At 46.9% G+C, this 18,714-nt stretch overlaps 2 protein-coding genes and 1 non-coding gene across 9 annotated transcripts in view; 1 reads left to right on the top strand and 2 right to left on the bottom strand.

Moving 5' to 3' along the window:
- Positions 1 to 8,847, top strand: part of PFKFB1 (6-phosphofructo-2-kinase/fructose-2,6-biphosphatase 1) — a 45,061-nt gene extending 36,214 nt beyond the window's left edge. For all 3 annotated transcript variants that reach the window (XM_036016624.1, XM_028522690.2, XM_036016625.1), the window contains exons 11-14: positions 2,893 to 3,022; positions 5,684 to 5,746; positions 6,794 to 6,858; positions 7,211 to 8,847. In XM_036016624.1, coding sequence (XP_035872517.1) covers positions 2,893 to 3,022; positions 5,684 to 5,746; positions 6,794 to 6,858; positions 7,211 to 7,270 — 318 coding nt within the window. In that variant the 3' untranslated portion in view covers positions 7,271 to 8,847. The remainder of the gene's footprint in view (positions 1 to 2,892; positions 3,023 to 5,683; positions 5,747 to 6,793; positions 6,859 to 7,210) is intronic.
- LOC114505040 (trophinin-like) lies at positions 8,768 to 18,363 on the bottom strand. Of its 5 annotated transcripts, none has more exons than XM_036016618.1 (13): positions 18,257 to 18,363; positions 17,075 to 17,148; positions 15,619 to 15,717; positions 14,837 to 14,941; positions 14,663 to 14,726; positions 14,331 to 14,410; positions 13,717 to 13,808; positions 12,939 to 13,018; positions 12,806 to 12,848; positions 12,323 to 12,385; positions 11,652 to 11,766; positions 9,171 to 10,864; positions 8,768 to 8,996 (listed from the first exon to the last, which is right to left on the bottom strand). In XM_036016618.1, the coding sequence occupies exons 2-12, from the start codon at positions 17,117 to 17,119 to the stop codon at positions 9,182 to 9,184; spliced, it is 2,469 nt and encodes an 822-aa protein (XP_035872511.1). In that variant the 5' UTR covers positions 17,120 to 17,148; positions 18,257 to 18,363; the 3' UTR covers positions 8,768 to 8,996; positions 9,171 to 9,181. The 5 variants fall into 5 exon arrangements, with proteins under 5 accessions (XP_035872511.1, XP_035872513.1, XP_035872514.1 ...); XM_036016620.1 differs by having other exon boundaries at positions 15,619 to 15,711; XM_036016621.1 differs by having other exon boundaries at positions 15,619 to 15,693.
- Positions 11,995 to 12,123, bottom strand: LOC114505896. The gene has a single exon (XR_003685347.1). It is a non-coding gene; the product is annotated as a small nucleolar RNA SNORA11 (small nucleolar RNA).
- Positions 18,364 to 18,714: the final 351 nt, after the last annotated feature.

The raw sequence follows: 18,714 nt of genomic DNA, 5'->3' as shown, positions 1-18,714 counted from the left end.
AAAGTGTACTTTTCAGCAACTTCCATCTCACAAGGCACATGATTATCTGGCCCTTGGATGTCTCAGATTCTTGCCTATAGGCAAGAGATTCCTCTGTTTTAAAAGCTACATAATTGCCTGCTTATTTCCTCTCTGCTTTTAGGAGGACTCACTTTATCATAGACTTTGTCTCTAGTATCCTTTCACTAAAGGCACTTGAAATAGTTCAACATACTCTAATTTCCTGACATTTTATTGTCAAGTTGTATAAAGCTCCAGGCTTTCTGGGCAGTGGGTTAGAATCCATATGGGCAATGGCTAAAATTTTAACCCACTTCTTTGCTACTACATGAACCAGAACTAATGGTTCCCTATCCCCATTGAGGTAAATCCTCATTGCTTTCTACCCAACCTCCATTTAGACAGTTCTACATTTTAGATTATTTGTTAGTCATATTCCATTTCTGATACAAATTCCTGGGAACACTTATCAGAAAAGGTGGACATCAGAGAAGATAAAACAATTGATATCCAGTGTGAAAGCATTTTCACATTTTTATCTTCATCCTCAGAAATGACATTATAGCCCTGGCTGGTGTGGTTCGGTGGATTGAGTACTGGACTGTGAACTGAAATGTTGCTGGTTTGATTCCCAGTCAGGGCACATGCTTGGGTTGGGAGCCAGGTCCCCAGTAGGGGGCACACAGGAGGCAACCACACATAGATGTTCCTCTCCCTTTCTCCTTCCCTTCCCCTCTCTCTAAAAATAAATAAAAATAAAATATTTTTTAAAAAAGGTCTTGGTGGAGGCTCAGTCCTAGATGATATTTTGGGTATAAAATTCTAGTTTGATGGTTGTTTTCTCTCAGTACTTTGAAGATATTATCTTCACTGTCTTCTAACTTCTAATGTCTCTTATCAGTCTAATTGATGTTTCTTTTCTCTTGGCTGTTTTTAGGGTCTTTATTATCTTTATTGCTTTTAAGCTGTTGTCTGATATGTCTAATTATTAATTTATTTTCATTTATCTTGCTTGCCTTGGACTCCTGAATCTGAGTATTGGGGTTCTTCATCAGTTCCAGAAAAACTCTTAGACATTATATCTTTAACTATTCTTCTCTCACATGCTCTGTATTATCTCCTTCTGGAAATGCAAAAGATGTGTGTTAGTCCTGTCTCTATTATTAAGGTCTACTTTTTTTCTTATTCTTGACCTCTTTGTTGTAACTGAAGTAACTTTTTCATCTATCTTCCAAATTCCTATTTCTTAAATTGTATCTAAACTTCTGTTTACTCCATCCATTTTTTCAATTTTGATGGATTTTCTGTTTCTACAATTCTATTTAGTTTTGTTTCAAATCTACATCATTTATTTGGTAGCAGCTCATTTCTTCCTAACATTTTTTACTCCCTCTTTTATTTCTTTAAAAATTTTAAGCATGTTTGTTTTATATTTTGCATTATTTATCTTAAGTTTTTAAGGTTCCCTTCTTGTTTTTCTTCTGCTTATTTTCAGTCAGAATAGTTTATTTTCCTTGCATACTATGTGATCTTCAGTTTGATAAAAATTTAACTGTGGGAATCCCATGCAATCTGAGTTGAGAGAGTCCAGAGAAAATTTCTGTTTGCTTTTTCCAAACACTCCTGGGTGCTAATAATTGGAAATCACTTCTTATTAAAATCTCAACTTAACATTTTTTAAAACACGTGGATAGTGTAATGCTCAACCACAAACCGACTGGAGGGCAGACTTGTGGTTGTACATTCTTACAGGAAGCATTTCCTAATTTTTTGTACTAAGAGTCAAGCAGACACAGATACATGCTCTTATTGTTTCTCTTTGCCTGTATATACTTTTTTTTCATTTTATACCTTTATTGAGGATGTAGCCCTTTGAGGTTCTCAGGTTTATTTGAGAATTTCAGTCACAACTCCCTAACTTGTGCATACCTAAGGCTTGTCGCCTGTCTCTAAAAGGTTTTAAAAACTCAAGCATCTTGTATAGCATGATTGATAAGTGCCCCCAGGGTAGTTGTAGCTTCCACATCCGCTTATCACTCTTTTTCCCCAAGGTTTTATTCATTTTGGAAGCCTATATTTATTGATTTTATTTTCTATTTCTTATTATATTTTTCCATCACCATTTACTCCCCTTATATCCCTTTCCTCCCACAATCACTACCCTGTTGTCCATGCCCATGAGTCCTTTTTCCTTTCTGCTCAATCTTTCTACACCCTAATCTCCCCATAGCTGTCATCTGCTCTCTATCTATGAATCTGTCTCTGTTTTGCTTGTTAGTTCAATTTGTTCATTAGATTTCACATATGAGTGAAATGATATGGCATTTGTCTTTCTCTGACTGGCTTATTTCACTTAGCATAATGTTCTCCAGGTCCATCCATACTGTCACAAAGGGTAAAACTTTCTTCTTTTCTACAGCCAAGTAGTATTCCATTGTGTAAATGTCCCATTGTTGTTTTATCCACTCATCTACTGATGAGCGCTTTGGCTGCTTCTATATCCTAGTGATTGTAAATAATGCTGCAATGAACATAGGGGAGCTTATGTTCTCTCAAATTAGTGTTTTGGTGGAACTCTATGATATTTCCTTTATTTTCTTGAAAAGTCAGCAACACAGGAATTTATTTTATCTGGCTTTTCTAGGAATTTTTGTAGTGGGAAGTTTTGTTATTGTTATTGATACCTAGTTGAATATATTGATTGCCCCTCCCATTCAATAGATGACAAACCAAGACCCTAAGAAGGTAGTGAGTTGCCTAAGGTCATACTGCTGAGTCAACAACTGAACTGGTACCACAACAAGTTTTCCTGATTCCTAGCCTAGAATTCCTCTCCTGTGGGCAAATGTGCCTCATGTCCCTTTCTTACTCAAGTATTTTTCTTATTTTTAGTCCTATGAGGATCTGGTTCAGCGTCTGGAGCCAGTTATAATGGAGCTAGAACGGCAGGAAAATGTACTGGTGATCTGTCACCAAGCTGTCATGCGGTGCCTCCTAGCCTACTTCCTGGATAAGAGCTCAGGTACCACTGTTCTCTCTGTTCCTAGCATGGGGGGTTGGGTGTGATTTGAGACCCTGACACCAGCAAGTGGTAGTTTATATCTTAGTAGTTAAGAACACAGGAATAGGAACACTAGGACAAAGATGCTTGAGCTCAAGTTCTTGGTCTATCACATACTAGCTTTGGCAAATTACTTTAATCTCTGACCTCAGTTTCCTCATCTGTAAAATGGGGAGAATAATGATGAGGTTTAAATAAATCATCATTTGTAAACAGCTTAGAACAGTTCATGACACATAGCACAGGTTACATAAGTGTTATCTGCTATTATTAGTATTATTACCAATCTGAGCTAATGTCTTCCAACCTGGCCTTTACAGTCTGCCTCAATCTGGAAAAGCTGAGCCAGTATTTTTCTGAAGCATGCTGTCATCAGGTGGTAATGGACCTTTTATGGCCTCATGATTCTGATTACAGGTTTCCATATTTTGTTGTAGAGGTGATTTCAAGATAGTGTTTTCATTTTTTAAAATTTAAATGATTATTTCTTTTCTAAAAAATGTGTAAACATTATAATTTGCAGAGTATTTATGCACTGACAACATATACTGAATCACAAACTAGGGCAGATGGCCTGGTAAGGGACTGTTGTACCACCCCCAGGTGTGAGATTGCCATTGTGATGTGAATGTTGCAGTATTAGCATCTCCAGGACACTGTGAGGGTGTTTGAGGACAGAGCAAAGCCATATCTGAAGTGTTGTGCAATGTTTGAGGATTTGCATCATTTCTATATAGTTAGTTTCAAAATCAAGGACACTTGTAATATGGAGTCATCCAGAATTGGAACCCAAGGAACTTGAGAACTTGACATTGGACAAATCATTTCCTCTAACAGGTCCATAATCTCCTCACTGGAAAAAAGTGATGGGGGCTGGGGTAGGAGTCCTTGTGTTACCAGATTTCTGATATTGTCCACATATCTACTGCTTGATGTTCTCTTTGAGACTGAGGTGAATGCTGTAACCTAGCTGTGCAGATGAGGAAAGGGAGGCTCTGAGAGGTGAAGTGCCTGACCCTACCTAGGCCATGGGCCTCAGAAGAGCTGGCAGGGACATCAATCCGAGATAAATTTTAGATGTGTTCCCCACCCCAGACATGCATGGAGTGTGTCAGCAGCCGGTGCATGTCCTGATTGTACACTACCCACCTCCTACCTGCTTTCATGTGTGGGCCACACCAGCTGCTCACAGCTGCCCTAGGAGCTGAGCCAGGTAGGCTGAGCTCATGCTCCTACCCTCATTACCCAGGTGAGGAAACTGAGGCCCAGAGACATGATGTGGCTAGGAATGCTGGACCACGGGACCGCAGACGTGGGGCCCCCTCAGAGTAGCCTAGTCCAATCCCATGCTGTGAGAGGTGGGACCTCTAAGGGCCAGAGAGAGAAAAGACAGGGCCAGGCCACTTGTGGGGGCGGTGGCAGAGCAGAGTCAGAGACCTCAGGCAAGTGAGTTCCCTACTGTGAGTCTGTTGCATCCTGTGTGCCACAAGGGACAGTAACTCCTGCAGAGTATTGAGTATTGGCGGGGAGGGAAGGAGATAGTGCGCCAAAGTGTGGGGCACAGGGCCTGATGGTGATGGTGACAAATATGAGGAGGCAGAGCAGGATAGATGCCCAGGAAAGTGCCAAAACGGATGTCTCAGGGGGCTGGGAGGGCATTGGCAGGGCCCTAACCTGGGTAGGAGGAACCTCAGGGCTGGGAAGCTGTGAACCGTGGGGGTCTGCCTCACTGAAGGGAGATGGGGAGTGGTATGGGCAGTTTGGGAGAGTGGGCAGGTGGGTGTCATGAGAGAGTGTTGAGAGGTGGGGGCATCACCCCCAAGACACCGTGAGCCCCTCGGGGCAGCGGTGGCAGACCGCAGTGGGTTGGTCACATATCTGAACTCAGAGGGTTCTGGGTGCCAGGCCCAGCGCTGCCTCTTCCTGGCTGTGTGCCTCAGGGCAAGTGTCTTGACTCTCGGAGCCTCACTTTCCTCAACCGTTGAATGGGCCTGATCATCCCCTCCCCGCAGCGATGTCTGGTAACAACATGTAAGCCCGTGGAAGAAATGGCAAGGGAATAGTCACAAAACTGTTTGCATAATAGTCAATAACTGGAAACAAGTGAATTGAGGAATGCTGGTGGGTCAACAAGAGCAAGAGGAGTCAGAGGGCACAGGCCCGGGTGGGGGAAAACGCTGTGGAGTTGCCCGGGTACCTGCACACCTCCTCTGAGGGCCTGGTGCACAGTGGGTTCTCAGGGAACGCTCGGGGAGAGGTGATGTGGGCCTCTGTGGCCAGGGAGCCTGTGGAAGGCCTGGGGCTGGGGCGGGGCTGGCGGGAGGTGGGAGGCCTGCCTTGTCGTCCAGGTTGCCCTGTGGGTGAGGAGGTGGGCCACCTCCAAGGTGACCAGCCTGACCGTCCTGGGGGGCCCACAGTCTGGCTGCATTCCCCAGGGCCCTCCAGCCTCCTCCCTGCTCTCTTCCTCCCTGACCACCCTGCAGGGTGCGGGGCAGTGGGCCCCTGGGGGGCCTGACCATGGGGAAGGGGTGTGGACAAGGGAGAATGCTGAAAACCCACAAGCCTGGGGACTTGGTGACCTCCCCGGTGCTCTGTCCCTGATGGTCATGTTCTCCTTTCCAGATGAGCTGCCATATCTCAAGTGCCCTCTGCACACAGTGCTCAAACTCACACCTGTGGCTTATGGTAAGAGCCTCCACCTTCATCTTGGGAAAGGCACTTATAGGCCATAAGTATGCCTCCAGTACATAGCATATCCTCAGTAGAGTCGTGGTGGAGGCTTCTTGGGTGGGTAGTTGGCTGCTAGTGGAGGTAGGACTGTTGGTGGCAAGATGAGCATGAGGAAAAACTGGGATGGCCTCTAGCCGCAACTTCCTCTGTCTTTACGAGAGCACTGAGCATAGAGCACCAAGCTGTAGCTGTGGCAGGGTATCCCTGAATGAGACCAGAGGAACAAGTGTATGTTGGGGCCAGATTTAAGATTGGGCTCAAAGACTAGCCTGGGCACTTTAGACTCTCTCTTGTGGCATTAGTTAGCTGTGAATTGTTCATGGGCAGGGAGGGGACACTCTCAAATCTCTTCTGGACAGTGTACAGGGCAGCTGGTGTACTGAAGCCCAGAGTAGAGTTCAATTCAGAGATGGAGTTATACGGAGGGGGTTTCCACAGGCATTGGGCCTCCTCTGGCAGCCCCAGGCCCCAATGATACCACCTTCCTCTTCAGGCTCCCCAAAACTCCCTTGTGACATTCCACACCTTGGATGTTGCCATGACCATTGTCCTCTAAATAAACTTTACCTGGGACTGATGGTCCCAAGGCAGTGGCCTCAGGACTCTTCTACCACTTCACCACCTGACTCACCTTGGAGGACCCGCAGAGCTCCATTATTATATACATTAGATTGTTGTCTCACAAACCACAGGAGTTGGGGGAGGCCCCAGAGATGATCTCTTTCCATCTTCCCACTGACAGTTGAGCAACGGAGGCTCGGAGAACACTGAGACTATTAGGGGAAGAGCTGGGAGGATGTCCCATTGGCTGCCTCTTAGGCCTGGTGTTGTCCCCACACATCACAGAGCTGGTCCAAATTCCTCTCCCCACAGGGAAGTCACAACTGCACACAGTGTGGAGCTGAGGGTGTGGGTGGTGATGGAGGTGGTAAGGGATGACACCTCAGGGAAGACCTGTGCTTTCCTTGGGGGTTCATGGATGCATGGGTTGTTCTTTTTGAGGCTGCAAAATGGAGTCCATCTACCTGAATGTGGAGGCTGTAAACACACACAGGGAGAAGCCTGAGGTAAGTGAGGGACTCCGTGGTCTAAGTGGACACATGGCAAAAGCACCCTCCCGCACTGAAAGGCCACCCCAGTCCCATAGACATTGGGTGTTTCACACCATCAAGTAGACAGCCAGCACCCAGAAATGCTGGAATCACAGCCCAGACTTGGAGGCTGTAGATGGAGATGCAGGGCTAGAGCAGCCCATGCCAAAAGGCCCCAGGCTGAGATTCCTCGAGACTTGCCTGGGAAAAAGGTCAGGATCCAGGTTCAGCTGGAAGAGAGTGTGGTAGCGAGGACAGCAGAACAGGGACGAATTGGGGCTCCACACTGCTGTCTCCTTCCTATTAATGTTGGGCTTTCTCCTCTCAGAATGTGGACATTACCCGAGAACCTGAGGAAGCCCTGGACACCGTCCCTGCCCACTACTGAGTCCTTCCCAGGAGTCCAAACTACCTCTTTCCTGTCTTCCACCTTTAGAAGCTTCTATCCTTATTCTTCTACACTGAGAAGACTTTGGATCTGGCCTCACTGAGAGAGTTCTGCTCTCAGTGAAGATGCCCTCAGCAGTTCTAGAACAGGTCTTGATTTCTAGGTACGACCAAGGAGCTGTCTACCTCTGGATGAAACTTTTTTCTTAATTTGTATTCTCTGATCAATGAAAACTTCTCTTGCTGCCTTTTAGAGGGGAGAGATGGCCATTGTGAGGCTTCTATCACAGGGTCTTCTTAAGATCCTGACCCTGTGAAGTGGCTCTGGTACTGTCGAGATATGGAATGGGAGAGAGCTTCCTGGAAGAAAGAGTTCTGGGGTAGCATCTCCAAAAGTGAGGTGGGAGATAGATCTCTGTAACTGCTTGTTGGCCTTGTTCTTTAGTGGGCAGTATGGCTGGGGGCATGACACCATCATCCTTATACTCAGAGAAGCTGTACGTGGACCACTGTACTCCTTTCTTCTCCAATTCTTGCTGCCATTCTGAGTGTTATCACCTTCCATATAAATAATCCAAACAATACCTTGGCCTCCCAGCCCTCCTCAATTCCACTGATCACCCATTACATGGACATTGACATCATGTAGACTTCTCCCTAGTCTGACTTCTTAAATATAAGCATACCACTGTCTGACCACTGACCCCTAGTCTTTACAACTTTCTGTGTCATCCACAGGATCCCTAGCAGCATGCCTCCTACACAGTAGGCATGCACATAGTATTTCTGGGCAGGTACCAGCAACCCAATGCTGAAAAAAACATTCATTCACTCACTGTGTTTATTCCTTTGCCCTTCCATCACAACCACCAGGAACCCAAACCTTGTATAACCCACATTGCTTTTTTGGTTGCTGATCACTGCTTGAAGAAAATCTTCACTGAGCTGCTTCCACAGCCACCCTTAAATCCTGTTCAAAGTCAGGATCTTTGGCTTTGAAAATCCACCTTCTATTTTCTGGCACTCTATTGCATCCCACTTTCTCTGGGATGCACTACTTCAGTCAATTCCTGAGTATTCCTTTTCTATCTACTGTCCTTCTCTATTGGCTTTTGCCCCCATGGTCTATGAAACATGGTAGGGTCTCTTTCCTATCCCAATAAAACCCTCCCTTGTTTCTATGTCCACTTCTCATGACCACCCTCTTCCTCCCTCCATTCTTACACAAACATCTCAAAATGAATCTATACTTACTATCCAGAACCTTGTCCCTCTGCATTCTGTTCCAGGTCTTCCACCTCCACTTTGTTCAAGCTATTATCCCCTTCCTGCCATGCTTTTCCTAGGTCTCTATCCCATTGAAGTCATACTTGCCTTTTAGCCTAACCTAGCCCTTTAGCCCACCTTCTCTCAAGAGCTATGCTGATCTTTAGCTCTTCTGTGAGCCCATAATATTACTCACAACAACCTAAGAACAATTAAAAAAAACAACTCCAAGTCATTTTGCAAATTTAATGTAACTGTGATACCAAATATGACAGCACACAAAAAGCAAACAATAAAGCAAGATTGGCAACCCAATTTTTTATAGCATGCCAACTTCAGCTGATCGGTAGTATTTGCTTAGACTGCTGGGTGAACAAAGATTTCAAGGATGTACCTTGGCTCCACGAGAAGGAAGGACTGCTGCAACTCATTAATGGTATCTGTAAACATGGGAAATAAACCTGAAAACAAAACACCAAAAAGGAGCATATTTTAATACCAAATATACTGTTTTCTCATACTTCTTTATTATCCTCATCTCCCCACCTTGCCCTCCCACCTTGGAAATTCTTATAACATCTCCCAACACTTATATTAATACCCATGGGCCTTAGCTGTAGAAATGCTGTAATTACCTGAAACCTCTCTAGCCATAGAAGAAACTACAGGCACCAAGGCTGATGACTCCAACACCAAAGGCAGCACCGTTGCTCAGTCCACTGTTGAAGCCAGCACTGCTGTTCAGTGCACCACTGAAGCCAACGATAAAACTGGGTCCACCGTTGAAGCCAATGCTGGTGCTGAGTTCGCCAGCAAAGCCAATGCTGGTGTTGGAACCACTGCCAAAGCCAATGACAGTACTCAGTCCTCCATTAAAGCTGGTATTAGGCCCACCACCATAGCCATCACTGATGTTGAGGCTACCACTAAAGCCAGCCCTGGTGCCAAATGTGCTGCTAGAACCAGCATTGGTGCCCAGTCCACCATCAAAGCCATTGCTGGAGATCAGTCCACTACTAAAGCCAGCACTGGTGCTCAGTCCACCACTGAAACCAGCAGAGGTGCTTAGTCGACCACCAAAGCTAGTGCTGGTGGTCAGTCCACCACCAAATCCAGTGTCAGTACTTAATCCATTGCCAAAGTTAAAACCCACACTGGTGCTAAGTTCATTAACAAAACTAACACTGGTAGCTCCACTAAAGCAGGTGCTGATGCCAGGAGGGCCACCAAAACATAGATTGGTATTAGACACATTGCCAAAGCAGAGGCTGGTGCTGGGACCTCCACCAAAGCCAATGCTGGTGCTAAAAGCAAAGTCAGTAGTGGAGCTAAGTGGTCCACTGAGGTCAGTACTAGTGCTGACCATACCTCCAAAGTCAGAGTTGGTCATGGGTGCACCACTGAAGCTGTTGCTAGTGCTGACAGCACTGCTGAAACCAGCACTGGTGTTGAGTGCATCACCAAAGTCAACATGGGTGCTGATTGCACCACCAAAGCTGCCACAAGTACTGGGAGAGCCACTGAAGCAGATGCTGGTGCTTAGTGTACCACCAAAGTCAGCAACAGTGCTGGAAGAGCCACTGAAGGAGACACTGGTGCTGAGTATGCTATCAAAGCCAGTGCTGGTACTAGGAGAACCACCAAGGCAGACACTAGCAGTGAACGTGCCACCAAAGCTGGCACCAGAGCTAGGAGGGCCACCAAAACAGACACTGGTACTGAGTGTGCCACCAAAGCCAGTGCTGGTACTAAGTGCACCACTAAAGACTACACTGGTGCTGGGTGCACTGCCAAAGCTGGCACTGGTAATGAGCGCACCACTGAAGCTAGCAGCGGGGATGAGTATGCCTCCAAACCCAGAGCTGACTCCACCACTGAAACTGGTAGTGGTACAAGGTATGCCACCAAAGCTAACACTGGTTCTACCACTGATATTGGAGCAGGTGGTGGATGTGCCACCAAAACTAATGCCAGTTCCATCACCAAAGCCACCACTGGGACTGGGTGCACCACATAAGCTAATACTAGCACCATTGTGTAAGCTAGCTCTGGTGTTATCTCCTCTGCTGAAGTCGATGTTGGTGCTGACATCTGCATTTTCTTGGGCTCTGGCCTCAGCATCATTGCCTAACTCTTCCATTGTTAGGCAGTTGATATCCATGCCATCCCAATTCCTGGGCCCAGCCACAGCTTCCTCTCCAATTCCCATTTGAGCTCTTGCCTCAGCCCTGCCCTCAGCCTCAGCCACAGCCACAGCTGCAGCCTGGACCTCCATCTCCACTGCCTCCTGGTACTGAGCAGCCCAGTCCTTGGGGCCTTTCTTCTGCACCTGAAATGGGAATGACAATCATTATAAGGAAAATAACATTATAATGATGTAGTAAGTAGCACATACTATGGACTTTGTATAAAACCAACAGCAGTTTATTTTAAAATTCTTAGTTTCTGGGGCTCTATTATGATGAATTAGTCTTGAGATCCAATTTCAGCTCTATTAACTTAGGTGCTGGGTGACCTTGGATAAGTTACTTAACCTCAATGAGCCCGTCTTCATCTGTAATGTGGGAAATGATAAGAGAGTACATATATGTTGTGGGTTAAATGTTGTGCCCTACCCCAAATTCATACGTGGAAGCACCACTCCTCAATATGACTGTTTTTAGAGATAGGGCCTTTATGGAGGTGAAGTGAAATAAAGTCATAATGGTGGGACTCTGATCCAATAGGATTAGTGTCCCCAAAAGAAGAGGTTCTCTTCCCACCATGTGAGGACATCGCAAGAAGGCATCCATCTGCCAGCCAGGCAAGAGGCTTCACCAGAAACTGATACTGCTAGAGACTGATGTGGGACTCACAGCCTCCAAGACTATGAACAAATAAATTTCTGTTGTTTAAGCCATCCAGTCTATTGTGTTATAACATTCTGAACATACTAATACAAAATATGAAGAATGAATGAAACAAAGTAAACTTTATGCTGAGCAACAAAATGAACTTCCACATGTTTATATATGAATTACAGGCTGCCCTGTACATGCCCATCCCTGTACACAACTTGCCCTAACAAGGGTAACCCCTACCCTTAATATACCAAGTCAGGGGAGGTGTCCTATTACCTTGCAGGCAAATTCCAGGATTTTCATCTTGCTAGTCTCATGGTAGAAACACAAACCCCAGAAGAACTCATATTCAGGTGGGCTGCTGTTGGTGACCCTCTTGTACTCCAGGTACCTTGGAAAGGAAATGAAACTTCCTTCTAAACAAAATCTGTTGTCTAACCACTGGATACCGGTGGCAACCTCCTTCAAACAAATACTAAACTCAGCTCCTGGAGAAAGACTTTCAACACCCTCCTTCTTCAGATTCACTTCTAAACACAGTTCACGGTCTTGGCCTCTAATATGAAGCCATTTCCCATTGGCTATGTGCAAGGTAGTCACTTGGTACTGCAGGGGAGGCATGTATAGGGCATGATGTCACAGGAAGGCCAAAGTATCCTGCCACCTGTGAGGAGTAAACCCAAGTTCCTGTTGGGTGTGTTGTAAACAGAGGAGCCATTCTTCAGGCACTCTGCTCTGAGCACACCCTGAAATAAAGCCCTTGGGTTTGATTTGGCTCAGCACTGGAATGGTCACCCATGGGAATTGTGGACAGGGCTCAGTTTTAGGGCACAGGATGCTGATACCTGTAAAGCTAGTGTAGAAAACAGCTTATCAAGCACTTTTTGAACAAGACCAACACACTCAGAACACTTAAGGGACTGATAATGGCCCAAACCGCCACTTACTTCTGCTTCACAAACTCGTCTGTGATGAGTTTCCTCACTTCCCCAAAGAGCAAGTGCCTCATCCTGACAATGGGGGAAATAACCCAGGAATAGAGATCAGAATTTCCCAGATGAGGGCAGGGGAATTTCCTAACATGGAAAAGAACTTTCTAGCACATGTGGCTATCTTAATGAAACCAGAAAAGTAGTAAACACATACATGGTCACTAGAAGCGGGCAGCTGAAGCCAAATGGCTCTTTGTCAGGGATACCCTGAATGTCTATCTTATATTCCATCTTAGAATAGAAAGGGCACATAAAGGAGAGAGGGACCTGGGAGTTCAGGACCATTTCCCCATCCACCCAGCTCAGAGCCATGGGCCTTCTACCCAGTCCAGCACCCCAGCCCACTCCACCAGACCACCAGGCTGATGCAATCCTGGGACCATCCTCTCTTGCCAAAGGACAACATGGACAGCAAGCGCTGAGAGAGCCCAATCATACCCAGGGCGCAGCCCCAACTTGCGCAGCACCTCCCAGATGACAGCTGCAAGGGGGGCAGAGGAGACAGGGACAGGAAGTGAACACGTGAGTTCCAACAGTGGCCACCCATTCAGCTGCATGCCCAGCCACTCACCCTCACTGGACCGATTTCCATTCATGAAGATGATGCTAAGAAGCACCATGAGAAGACCCAGCTTCGGGGAGTCCTTGGTTCTAGGGGAACAATAGGACAAAGAGGTTTATGCCCCACAGCCATCTGCAAAAAAACACACCAGCCAGCCCACTAGGCTAGCCTCTCCCAGGTTCCTCAGGTATAGAAGAGTTCTGCCCAGTCTAGGCTTCAAGCTCTATGTGAACCTGGGCAAGACACTTAGACTCAGTCTCCTCCTCAGCAAAATGGGAAAAATCACATCCTCCCCTCCCCAGGTTGCCAAAGAGGATGGAAGAAATCCTAGCAACCTGGCATGACCCAGGCACTCAGTCAGTATGAGTCCCTTCTTTCTCTCCCAGAACCCTCAGCCATGAGCGAATTCCAGGCACAGCCCATTGGTGATCCTGCCCTTCGAGCATCATGAGCCACCCACACCACAAAGCCCTCCCTTGAGAACCACTCTCCCAAGGCTAGCAGGAAGAGACAAGCAAGGACAGGTCTGCTTTCCTGGGAAGCTTCCAGACAGACAACCTGACAGTAGGAATGCCCCATCCCAGGCTTCTACACCCTTCAGTCAATCATAATCAGGCACCACGTTTGTGTGCAGGGTTCCAACTACATGTGGGAGCTAGAACAGGGGCTTTTCAGGCCCCATCTTTCCTGACTCTCCAAGAGGGTGTGGGGAGAGAAGACAGGGATGGGGGAGTACCAGGGACAAAAGCAGAAGCCTCCCTCCCACCCCAGCCCTTCCCCAGCTTACGTTCCCAGTATGCCTGCGGAGGATTCCTGAATGCTGATGAGAATATACACACTACTCTGCTTATCAATTTCCTTCAGATTGACTTGAAACATCTGCCAAGTAAAAGAATAACCTGTGAGATTACAAAAGTCAGCCTATGCAATGAGCTTCCTGAGCACCCAACAGCTCCCTGAGTATCCAGGGTGGGGTGTGTGTCTGTGAAATCAGCGAAGTTAATGCACATAAAGTGCTTATCTATGAGGCCAGCACACAGCAAACAGGCAACAAATGTGCTATTATATTCAACACCAACCTTGTAATTAGCAGGAATGTAGGCAGACAGAGAATGGGGAATGGAAGGGAAAGGTGAGCATCTGAAATACATCCTAGGACATGTCCATAAGCAGACAGAAGCCAGGACTAAGTTGGGTGGCTTATATCCTAGCTGTGCCCTTACCACTGACTTGTGTGACTCTTGGAAAGTCTGTGCACCTTCCCTAGCCACCGTCTGCCCATCTGCACAGTGAAAGGGCAGATGGTGTGAGTCTCTGTGGTCCCCGCAGAAGGGACATTTTATACCTTTGTTCAGTTCAAGGCTTTGCCATTGTGCCCATCCCCCAGGGCTGCCCCTTCACCTTTTCCAGAGCATAGCTTGCTTGTTCAGTGACCTCTGGGAAATATTCATCATATTCTTGGATGATATCCTTCAGCATGTCTGCAGAAGGGGAGAGATGGGAGGAACTGGGTTTAGATGGGGCAACAGAGCAGCAGCCCTATGCTAGCCCTGTGGGGTCAGTGTAGTCTGAGTCTTAAACTGTGTTCAGTGGGAGATGCCATTACTATAGTGTGAGGAGAGTAGGGGAAGACATATGAGAAAAAAAGTAGGCCACAAAGGTAAATTACTACCCCTAAGCCATGGTGGAGAGAGGAATGCAGAGCTCAGGGAAAAGGGTTAGTATTATTCTACCTGAGTATTTGATGGGGATCTTGGTCTGGTCCTTAACCAACAGATATTTCACCAACTTATCTGCCTGGGAGAAAAGGAATACAGGCAGAAATCTCAGTATGTTTTCAGAAAACTTGGAAGAATGACAGAGAAGAGAGCAGATAAAGAAAAGACTGAGCAGCATAGGATTCTTACGCTTTCTTGCAAAATGGCCACATCTCGGGTGGGTAGAGACCTCTGGCCCCATGGGATCCACCTGTAATTATGGCCACCTCTCTCATTCCCATTCACATGCTTGAACTGCATCATCAGAAATAAGGAAGGTCCAGAGTCACCAGGTGAAAGAAAAGCCTCTGTCTCCTTATCTTGCCTCCTCAAGAAAGTCCCCTAAATCCTCCCTTTAGTAGGTCCTGACCTTACTTTTGGCCACCCTGAGTCTTTGAGGTGTCTTTCACCGTCTTCCAGGCAGGAATTTCGTTTCCCTGCTAGGAAAGGAACAACCCAAAGGCAGGGCCTGGAGTTCCTCTTCTTCTTTTGGTCACCACTAACTCTGCCAGCTGTACCCCTTGGACAAGTCTTTTCTTCTCTCTGTGACTCAATTTTCTTAGCTGTAAAGCTGGATCTGTGATCCCTAGCTGGTGAGTGTTATTTTCAAAACATAGCCTGTGTGACTGTACCCAACACAAAGCCTGGCACATGGTAACTACTATGTAAATTAAATATACATTGCATTATACCCAGGTTGTAGCTAAGTGTATAGATGTCTTATTTCCCCACCAATCTGTAAAATGCAAGGGAGCAGGAACTACAATTTATCACATTCTTCTCAGCATCTGTCACAGCCTATCTGAAGACAAGGACTGTCTCAGAGTAAAAACGCTCAGTAAAATTTTATAGAATAAATGAACAAACTCAGAGTTCATTATAGGAATAAAAACCAAGTGCAAATTTAAGGATGGTGTTATCAGACATCTCACCTTTTGGTTCCTCTTGCCCTGGGTCCTTGTTGTGGGCTCCAGACTCAGCTGAGCCAGGTAGTCATCTGCCAGGGTCTGGACAGCAGCAGCAACCTGAGTCTCAAGGGTACTTACGTTGGTCTGAGAGCTGGCCATCTTGGCCTAGGCTCCTTGGCCAACAATTTGAGTCTGGATTTCAGCTGCCCAGGCCTTGGTGGCAGCCTTCTAAGCCCTTGGTTCTCTCTGGACTGAGAGGGTGTCTGTTAGGGCTTGGGTTGTGACCATTTTAATGACAGGTGGGACCTCAGGGATCTCATAGGCCAAGTTTATGGCACTATTGGCAGCCTTCTTTCCTTTGGATTTTTTGGGCCGGATAGCTGCTACTGAGGTCTCAATCTGCCTGATATCTATCTCAGTGGTGTTTGGGGCCTCTAGGAGCTTAGTGTCAGTATTTGTGCCTTTAACAGTTGCCTTCTTGGCTTTGGAGGCTTTCTTAGTTTGAGTGGAGGCCGCTGTGGCCTGGGTACATTGATAATTTGACCTTGGGTGGTAGTTGCACGGGTGCTGTTTGAAGCCAATGAGATCTCAGTGGCACTACATATGGCCTTATTGGCAGCCTTCTTAGCCTTTGAAGCTTTCCTAGGCTTCGTGAAAGCCTGGGAATTTGCTGACTCACTAGCAAATGTAGTCTGGACAGTCTGTTGGATGACTGGTAGGTTTAGGGCCTACAAGGGTGACTTGATCTGTGTAGTGACACTCTCACTGCCAGTTGGAAATTGGGGCCTTTGGGCTGCCTTAGGAGTAACTCTCTGTCTTGTTGGTTTCCTTAGGCTGAGTGGTGACTGAAGAAGCCTGAATATTGGCTGCCTCTATGGTAGCTGAAACCTGCTTGATCTGAGATTGGCAGTTTTAAAGCCTGCAAAGGTATTTTACGCTTGTTGATGGTAATCACATTGGCAGATGGGAGTGGAGGGGCAGCAAGTATTGTCTTAGTAATAGCCTTAATAGGGGCCTTCTTGGCCTTGCTTTTCTTAGGCCAGTTGGCCAGTGGTGGGTCCATAGCCAAGGGGGTCCTTTGTTGCTGCCAAGAGGGTATGCATCAGCAAGACACTGTCCTCTTCAGTGGTCTCAGCCTGCACATCTGGAGGGAAGTGAAGCCCCAAGCTCCCAGGGAGAGGCAGAGGGCCCTATACACTTATGATTATCATCTGCTGATCCATCTGACCTCCTTACAGCCCACCCCTTTCCATGAAGTTCTCTGCTTTGTCTCAGCAGTGATTGAAGGGAAGGGTGAGGGGAAAGGGAGATAGCAAAAGAAGACTCATAATGTATTTTTTTCCTGCTCTTCCTCCACCGTTCAAGGAAGGACTGAACAAGCTGAGCAGGAAATTATGCAACTAGAGTAGTAGGGGACTCAAAGCAAGAAGTGAACTCAAGATGGGACAGCTGGCCTGGCAAGAATGCAGAGAAGCCTCACCTGGAACAGGGGCATCCTATAACCGTAGTTATTTCTCCTATCCATTTTTCTGGGAGGCCAAGTAACAGCTGAACCTGAGGTGAAGCAGTCTGAGTTAGGGGAAAATGAGAGGGAGGGGAAGATTCATCAGACTTTCTGAATTAGGGAGAAACCTCATCTAACCTTGGGCCCAAACACTTCAGCTACTGGGTTCTCATACCTAGAAACCTAGACTATCTTGTTTCTAAACCCTACCTCCTTCTGCTTCTAAGAAACCACAAGTCAGTTCTACCACCCCGCCCCTTTACCCTACACAAATCTTCTACCGCAACTCGAAACTGCGCATGCGCAACAGTCCGAGCCTCGCCCATCCCCAGACCTCAATGCGCAAGCGGCTTTGGAGAACCACACTGTTCTACCACCTCAATTCCACACGCTCCACCCCCTTCAGCATCTCAGCTCACTCCAACACCTGCCCCCTCCCACTGCTCTGCAGTACATCTCCGCACTTCCCCTTTATTTTAATATGCCTCCTCCCTCTGCTCTGCAGTAAATCCCTGCACAGCCCCTTCCCCAAAAGCAATCGCCCAGGGACCAGTCCCAACATTTCTGCAACACGGATACCTCACCCACAAAGCTAAAGGTATTACACGTTTGTGTTCCTTGTTCCCAAAATCTACCAGGTTCTGTCCCTTCCCTTTTTAAACCAGAATCTACTGCGTATTAGCCCCTCTTTTCGCCTGTCTGACCCGGCTCCCTGCAGCTGTTCAAAAGGCATTCTGCCTCATCCTTTCTCCAAGTTCTCAACCCTACTTTCTGGCCCAAATCACCCTGACATTTTTTTTCTCCAGGCTTAAGGATTCCTGTCATCACTTACCTCCCTCCATAATGGGGTTCTGCTCCGTCCCTTATACCGCCTGAATTATTTCTTGATCTCTCCTTTCTGCAATACCAAATGAGTCTGTATCCATCCTTTCTGTTGCCCACAGCTTTCCATATAGTGACCCAAAGGAAATTCTGCCTCCTCATTTCTCCCTTGCGAACCGGATCCCGACACCTCTAAACCCAACCACTTACATGCTGTTAGCTCCCAAACGCCTAACGGGTTTTCTTCAAAACTTAGGGGCGTGAGGAATCAAGCAGGTCAAAGCTGCTGATCGGAGGGCGCCACAGTTTTCACTAAAGCTGGGCATCGTAGCTCACCTCGTCCTCTTGAGTCCAGAAGGCGTCTTCTCTCTCCAAGCCTCTCCTTAGGTCTAAGCCTGTCCACTCCCCCTCCCCAGCCGGAAGTGGTCCTGCCTCATTCCGCCTCCAGAGGGGTCTTCTTCCCTGCCTGTCAACCTCCTTCCTGCTCCCTGCTCCCACCTTTCCGTTCTCCTCAATATGGTCTCTTTTGTGCTTACTAACTCTTATTCACCACTTTTGTGCTTACTACCTCTTATTCACCAATCAATCTCTTTTCTTTTCCAGTTGATTTGCCTGTCCCCCACTGTGCATCCCCATTCCTATTTGATTCCTCTGGGCTCCCACACAAACCCTACTCTAATGTGCTTGCTTCCTGTCTGCTCCAGCCCAGTCCATTCTCACAGAGGCTCTCACAGTCATATTTCAAAGCTCACAGCTGACCATACATACAGTCTCCAAGGGATCTCTTGGCCTGC

This window comes from Phyllostomus discolor, chromosome X (assembly GCF_004126475.2).
Source record: "Phyllostomus discolor isolate MPI-MPIP mPhyDis1 chromosome X, mPhyDis1.pri.v3, whole genome shotgun sequence".
Lineage (NCBI taxonomy): Eukaryota > Metazoa > Chordata > Mammalia > Chiroptera > Phyllostomidae > Phyllostomus > Phyllostomus discolor.
This window is presented reverse-complemented; position numbering and strand designations above follow the sequence as displayed.

Bases quoted from the DNA above. Each gene is read 5' to 3' on its own strand.
- LOC114505040 (XM_036016618.1), bottom strand. From the start codon at position 17,119: ATGGATAGGAGAAATAACTACGGTTATAGGATGCCCCTGTTCCAG. The intron at 13,809-14,330 runs GTGAAGGGGCAG...TTTACTTGGCAG, and splicing joins CAAGCTATGCTCTGGAAAAG to ATGTTTCAAGTCAATCTGAA. The intron at 11,767-12,322 runs GTAAGTGGCGGT...TTCCTTTCCAAG, and splicing joins GACGAGTTTGTGAAGCAGAA to GTACCTGGAGTACAAGAGGG.